The sequence below is a fragment of the Penaeus vannamei genome, chromosome 28, assembly GCF_042767895.1.
Source record: "Penaeus vannamei isolate JL-2024 chromosome 28, ASM4276789v1, whole genome shotgun sequence".
NCBI lineage: Eukaryota > Metazoa > Arthropoda > Malacostraca > Decapoda > Penaeidae > Penaeus > Penaeus vannamei.
Window position 1 is genome coordinate 6,830,797 of NC_091576.1, and position 7,500 is coordinate 6,838,296.

The 7,500-nt window shown below is 35.7% G+C and overlaps 2 protein-coding genes across 2 annotated transcripts in view; one reads left to right on the top strand and one right to left on the bottom strand.

The window, feature by feature from the left end:
• The window catches only part of LOC138867045 (uncharacterized), a 2,395-nt gene extending 99 nt beyond the window's left edge, over positions 1–2,296 (bottom strand). Inside the window, exons 1-5 of the mRNA XM_070141468.1 lie at positions 2,158–2,296; positions 1,778–1,972; positions 613–1,416; positions 393–520; positions 1–330 (exon numbers count right to left, since the gene is read on the bottom strand). The exon at positions 1–330 is cut by the window's left edge and continues 99 nt beyond it. Coding sequence (XP_069997569.1) covers positions 1–330; positions 393–520; positions 613–1,416; positions 1,778–1,972; positions 2,158–2,296 — 1,596 coding nt within the window. The remainder of the gene's footprint in view (positions 331–392; positions 521–612; positions 1,417–1,777; positions 1,973–2,157) is intronic.
• An 859-nt stretch (positions 2,297–3,155) lies between these two features.
• LOC138867046 (probable acyl-CoA dehydrogenase 6) overlaps positions 3,156–7,500 on the top strand; it is a 6,663-nt gene continuing 2,318 nt past the window's right edge. Inside the window, exons 1-2 of the mRNA XM_070141469.1 lie at positions 3,156–3,341; positions 7,131–7,405. Of these exons, the coding sequence (XP_069997570.1) occupies positions 7,393–7,405 (13 nt within the window). The 5' untranslated portion in view covers positions 3,156–3,341; positions 7,131–7,392. The remainder of the gene's footprint in view (positions 3,342–7,130; positions 7,406–7,500) is intronic.

Consider the following 7,500-nt stretch of genomic DNA (forward strand, 5'->3'; position numbering starts at 1 on the left):
CCATTTTTCAAAGTCTTTCGTCACAGATCCTAATGCCCCTACAACTACAGGGATTACTTCAACTTCTTTCATTCTCCACATTCTTGCAATCTCATATTTCAAGTCGCAGTAATTGTTGCACTTTTCTTCTTCTTTCCTTTCAATGCGAGTGTCAAATGGGCATGCTGGGTCAATATGAAGACATTTTTTGTTATTTTTCTCAATTACAGTGATATCCGGTCTATTGTGTTCCAGTGTCTTGTCTGTTTGTGTGGGGAAATCCCATAAAATCTTACACTCGTCGGATTCCAATACTTTTTCAGGATTGTGTGTGTACCACTTGTCTGATTTCTCAAATCCCCATTTTTCACATAATTTCAGTGGATCACTTTTGCAACATTGTCATGTCTAACTTCTTTGTATTCCTTCTGTGCTAGTTTCTGGCATTCTGACACAATATGTGCCACTGTTTCTTCTGCAGCACCACACATTCTACAACTTGAATCCATATCCTCTCCATAGACTCTTTTCCTCAAATTCCCTGTGCAAAGGGCTTGATCTTGTGCTGCTATGATTGTACTTTCTGTTTCTTTTTTTTCAAATATCCTTTTCTTAGCCAATCCCATGATTCACTGCTCTTTATTTTCTCCGTAGCTTTGTGGAACTGTCCATGCAATCCTTTGTTCTCGTATCTCTCTTTATGACTTTTCTGTATATCCTCTCTGCTCTGCTCATGCTTCTTGTTCTCAAGAATACTACTGATGTTTACTTCCTTCAACATGTTTTCTTCTGATGCGCGGAAGTACTTATCAAGACTGTTGACTTCTGCCTGCGTGGAATTCTTGGTGAACAGATTGCAACCGGAACAACGAAGGGAAGGGCAAGAAAACACCTTCCCTTCGTTGTTCCGGTTGACTTCTGCCTGCACACAATATTCAACGCCAAGCAAGCCTCTTCCACCATCATATCTTTTCAAGTACAACCTATCAACATCTGCTTTTGGGTGTTGCGCCCCATACATTGTCATCAGCTTTCTTGTTTTCCTGTCCATTTCCTCCAATTCATTCTTTGTCCCCTTTATGATTCCTGCTCCGTATCTGACAACTGATACCGCTCTTGAATTAATGGCTGAGATTATATTTCCTCCGTTTAACTTTGATTTCAATATGTTTCTAACCCTTCTGGTATATTCTTTCTTTACTTGATCTTTCATTTGATCATGCTTTATTCCATCCACTTCCAAGACACCAAGATACTTGTTTCCACTTTCCTCTATCTTTCTCATCATTGCCCCATCTGGCATGCGGAGGCCATCGCTTTCAACTACTTTTCCTCTTTTTATGATTAGCACTCCACATTTAGATAATCCAAACTCCATCTTGATAGCTTCTGAGAATATTCTGACTGTATTTACTAAACCATCAATTTCATTTTTATCTTTCGCGAATAATTTCAAGTCGTCCATAAAAAGCAAATGGTTAATTCTTTCTCCTTTCTTCTTTATTTCATAAAAAATGTTTATTTTCCTCAACAACAGCGTCAACGGGATCCTCGTCAAGACAAACTAAAGTGGTGATAAACTATCCCCCTGAAAAATTCCTCTCTTTATTTTTACGTTTCCGTCTGATTTAGCCCGCATTTAATTCTGTGTTCCACTTTTTCACTGACTTGCTTATGAAAGACTTGACATTGACCGCTATTCCAAACATTTTTCTATCCAGCTATGAGGGACCATACCGTAAGCTTTACGATAGATAGTCAATCCATGCAGCAGCTAGTGTGGTTAAACGTTTTTTACAATTTTTCAAGATCATTTTGTCAATTAGAAGTTGGTCTTTAGTCCCACGGCTTCCTTTCCTGCAACCTTTTTGTTCCCATGTCAATAATGCTGCTTCTTCAAGATAATTATACAATTCTTCCGCTATGATCCCTGTCAGTAATTTCCACAGCAGCGGCAAACATGTAATTGGCCTAAAATTGTCAACTGCGCTTCCTTTTGCCAAATCTTTTACACAAAGTACTGTTTTCCCTGTCACCATCCATTGTGGCACGCTATTTTCTTGGAGACACTTATCCAGTTGAAATGCTATCTTACCATGCAAATTAGTCAAATTCTTTATCCAATTTTCCAATTCGGTATTTTCCTTATCTGCTTTCTCAATGTCGGTGTCTCGATACGTATGTCTTCTTGCACTCCTTCTCCTGCTAATTCATCCTCCACATCCTTCAACCACTCGGGATTCTTCTTGTGCTTTACTGAATTGTCCCATATTTCACTCCAGAATCTAGTACTTTCCTCTGCATCAGGTACCACCATTTCCCTTTCCACTAATTCATCGAACAATTTCTTTTGATTGGATTCAAACAAGCGATTCTGTCTGTACTGACTTGTCCTATTGTCATATCTTTCAAGCTTTGCTCCAGTTGCAACTACCCTTTGTTGAACTTCTTCATGAATTACAGATACTCCCTTTTCTTCAATGCAATATTTCCTTATTATTATTATTATTGTTGTTGTTGTTGTTGTTGTTGTTGTTGTTGTTGTTATTATTATTATTATTAAAATTATTAATATTATTATCATTATCATCATCATCATTGTTGTTGTCATTATGATTGTTACTATTATTATTTTATTACTATAATTACTATTACTGTTATCACCATTATTGTTATCGTCATCATTATAATTATTTTTATTAGTATCATATTTATTATTGTCATTATCATTTGTGTTATCATTTTCATTGATTTTGATATCATTATTATGGTTATTATTATTTTTCCTGTTATTATTAATTTATAGTCTTTTTATTGTTGATATTGTTAGTATTACCATAACTATTATCATTATTATCATTACTTTTACAGTGATCATTATTATTATCATTATCAATATTAATATCATTTATATTACCACTATCATTGTGACCAACGTCCTCCCTACATAGTAATGACTTATTACGTCGTTGATATCATCCTTTTCTCGTCATAGTAATTTCAAATATCAACGCATTGGACAACTATTTAGTCCTTGCGATTTTTTACAAACATTTTACTTTGATAACACCATGATATTAAATTTCAAAACTTATTGAATGACGTCACTCCACGTGAATGCAGAAACATGCGGTTTCACGAACAGTAGTACGAAAACGCTCTTGGCCGATCAGCTGATAAGATAAACAAACAACATGCTTGCAGGTCGTGCGTCAAATTTATTTCGTGCGTCTGGTAAAGGGTCTTGCAGGACTTTAGCATGTAGGGCTGTATCTCAAAATACGGAAATAAGTGTGGATACCAAATTATTAGCTAGCTTTTACAATGACGACCACAGGGAGTTACAAAAATCTGTGATAAAGGTGAGAAGCCAAAGATGGTTTGAATCAATGCCATCTTTTCCAGCGGGTACGGGAAACGCGACACCTTTCACGCGACAGGGATCGAGCCAGATGAATTCCTCCTACTTCGGGTATTTCATACATACTGGTATTTATATTGGATATCTATATCACTGCACTACCCACCATAAGATATTGAAAGCTATCTAATTTTATCATATTTCAAATGTCGGATAAATAACCAGAACAGTAAAATACCAAGCTGTCAACCATGGCCATTTCCAATTTGTCACAGAAATGGGAGGAGCTTAGAGGCTTGTATCGCTTCTGGTCACGAGACAGTTTTTGGTGTCACGTTGTGTTGCGAGACACCCTAATTGCCACTGGAAATCATGAGGGTGTGATTCGTTTAGTCCACAAGAATGATAGTTCCTCATTTTACATTTGTGCAAAACTGAAAATTGATGCTGCTATATTTCATTATTCATTATTTATTTTGGTACAGGTCAATTTTCATTCATATTTACTAGTAAATGGATTGTCTATAAAGCATGACCAGAGAACTGCTTTCCAAAGTCTTCAAATCATATTTTGGGGGGAATAATTAAATTTGATGAAAATAATACATTTTTTTGGTGAGTTTTATCAGGACATGCAGGTGATGGACTCAAAACAGGAACTTTGATTATCACGGCCTTATTATCTTTAATAAATGCAAGGTTTCACCCCTTATCTTCTGGATGTAGTAGCTGTACTATAAGGATATATTATGTATAACTTTTCTCATATTCTAAAGATCTTTTATCCCTTTTCATCAACTTCAAGGCTTCAAAATAAATCATGAACTTGATATGCATCTTGGTAATTATTTACCCCATAGCCTTGTTAAGAGGTTAAGAAATTGGTTAAGGTTTATGATAGGACCACACTGACTAGGAGAAAATTGAAGATCATAGCATTGTAGGCGATAAAAAAGTACATTCTTTGCTGTCAAAATTGATTTGCTGAAGCAAACCTACTCGAGTTAAATAACAAAATGTGGCGTGCAGAATGCCACGCAGAGACTGATTCTCCATGCGCCTCCAACGATGAAGTCCAGCATCGCAGAGATAAACTTAGCTGTGCTTGAACCCAACATAAACTGTTGTGGTGCATGTAGCTTGTGATGTCACGGCCAATTTCTTAGAAGTGAACTGTACTAGAATATATTTCTGTACTATAATTTATATGAAATTTTAACCAAATACGCATTTATCAAATGTTCAATCCTTAAATGCACAATGTGATCGATTTGACCTCATACGTACCATAGTTTCATTAGAAATACACGGTACATCCACACTTGCATACCGCTGCCCTCATCCGGCAAATTTGACAGTTCTGTTATCACAGTTCTTGCTTGTTCAAAAGGTGAAGGTTGTTTGCAGTGCTACTGTGTTTCTGATTTTTTTCCAACTTTGTCGTGAAATCGGTTTTTCACTGAAATCGTTACAACATTGGGGACAATACAAAACTCAATGATATTCAATAACCGTGTTCTAGTTGTAGAATTTCGTCAGCGGTTCATCACTTTCCAACCACTATCCCCTTGAAGAACTCATTTTTGTATTTTAGATGTAGTCAGTGGTGATCTAGAGGCATCAGTAGGGAAGTTAGACAATCGGGAGGGGGTCCAGGGGCGGAGCCCCCAGTAGGGAAATACAGCAATTGAGGGAAATACGGCAATCTGAAGGGGGTCCTGGGGTCATAGCCCCGGGGTCAGGAGTTTTTTTTTGTTCATACGGCAATCCTTTGGGTAGCCTGTGTGTTTAAGATGCAGTTCACTCACTTGTACGTTCATGCAACACTGTGTCGATTCATCTGTTGCCAAATCTTGTCATAGGTTTTTACATATTCCACTTTCTTTGTCATATGAAATATTATTCTTGGCTCTGATTTTCAATTTCCCACTTTCTTTTACTTTTTAAAATGCATGGTATGAACGAAATCACCCCTCCCCCCCAAACCCCGATTCCCCACGGGATCCCCCAACATTGTTGGCGGGAGTCGGGGACTTCATCTCTGACGGGTGAAGTCCTATCATAAACATTTACCTAAAAAATTACCAGTTATATATACCATGTAGTAATCACAAAGATTAGGTTTGCATCGTCAGACCCATTAATTTGATATCTGGGGACTCCATATGATATGTACTATCCATATATACTGGTATTAGTCAACAGTTACCACTAATAAGCAAAATACAAATGTCTGAAAGCTTGCATGATTTCTATAATAATTCTTGACAGAGTGAGCAGTGACAGACATGGAGAAAATGAAATACCTCACAGAGCCACCTTTGCATCAAAGTCGAGGTGTCACTCACACAATTATATCACTCACCCCTGTCAGGACTCTGTCTTGGCAGGTAGATGTGATACAGATTTTACATTTTAGGAAGGGGATTAGTGATGGCAGCCTTCCATTCAAATGGGCTGATTAGTGGAGGACTTGTAAACATGACACAATCATGTAAATACAATATCTTTAAATTTCAGTCACACAGAAAAATGCCAATTTTATCCCACAATTTCCATGAGATACATTATGCTCTCCTCACCAATCAGAGTTGCCTAGCATCAACTAAAACCATTATAAATGCACACTAGTCATCATCAATTCTAAATGTAATGGATATCAAGATGTAGACCTATAGAGGAAATTTACCTTTTCCATTGCATCTTATCTAAAATTTCTTCAACAGGTGATTGAGACTGAGATAAAGCCCCATGTCAAGGAATGGGATAAAGCTGGCCAGTGGCCAGCTGTGATATAGATACTGACCTTATATATATATTTTTTGATATGGTTAACTTGAAATGATACACTCCCACAGTCTTATTTTTCAAGGTTGTAGCAGAAAAGTTCTCATTAATATAGTTAGTTTTATATCCAGCTTTTCCTTCTTTTAAGCCTTTATTGTGAAAGTTAGCTCACCAAATATGCAGTTAGCCCCTGTGGATTTGCCTCTGCAAAGTTTTTAGTTTGGGTGTAATTTGAAACGGATGACATGGAACAATAACGTGTGTGCAGTGTTAATTGATTCAGGTCTACTGTAAAGAAGCTCCATAATCATGTATTTTTCACAATTTAGCAAATGCAGATGCTACAAACGAAAGCATCATATTGGGAAAACATCATATATATATATATATATATATATATATATATATATATATATATATATATATATATATATATATATATATATACACATATATATATATATATATATATATATATATATATATATATATATATATATATATATATATATTTATATACATATACATATACATATACATATACATATACATATACATATACATATACATATACATATACATATACATATATATATATATATATATATATATATATATATATATATATATATATATATATATATATATATATATATATATATACACACACATATATACTATGTATAATATATATGAATATGTATATGTATGTGTATGTATGTGCATGTGTATGTGTATGTGTGTATCTATATATATCTATGCATAAGCATATGCATATGTGTTTGTATGTACGTATGTGTATGTGTATTTGGATATTTATATTTATATGTGTATGTGTGTGTGTGCGTGTGCATTTGTGTGTGTGTGTGTATGTGTGTTTGTGTGTGTGTGTGTGTGAATTGTGAAGGTTTTATGGTGTGAGATGATTGATTTGCTTCGCAAAACATTAGCATACTATTAAATTTTTTCTTGGTTAGCAAAGTAATATTTTCTCTATAAACAGATTTGGCTGTGATGAATTGAAAAGAGAATTCCTTGCTCCCAGTATCACGAGCGATGTTGTGTCATATCTTGGAGTTAGTGACCCCGGGGCAGGTTCTGACGTTGCGTATATCCAGACAACAGCCTGTCACCATGGGGATGACCTGATCATAAATTGGCAGAAATTATGGATTACTAATTCATGGTAGGCTGACTGGATCTGCCTTCTGGTCAACACCTCAGCTGGACCATCACATCGTAACAAGTTGCTGGTGTGTTTCGCCATGAACACCTCAGGTAATTTTTCTTAGATGGATTAGATCTAGAACTTGTCATGTTACTTAAGTTGATGTATGTTAAAAAGGGGACATCAAAGTGATACTAGAAAACCT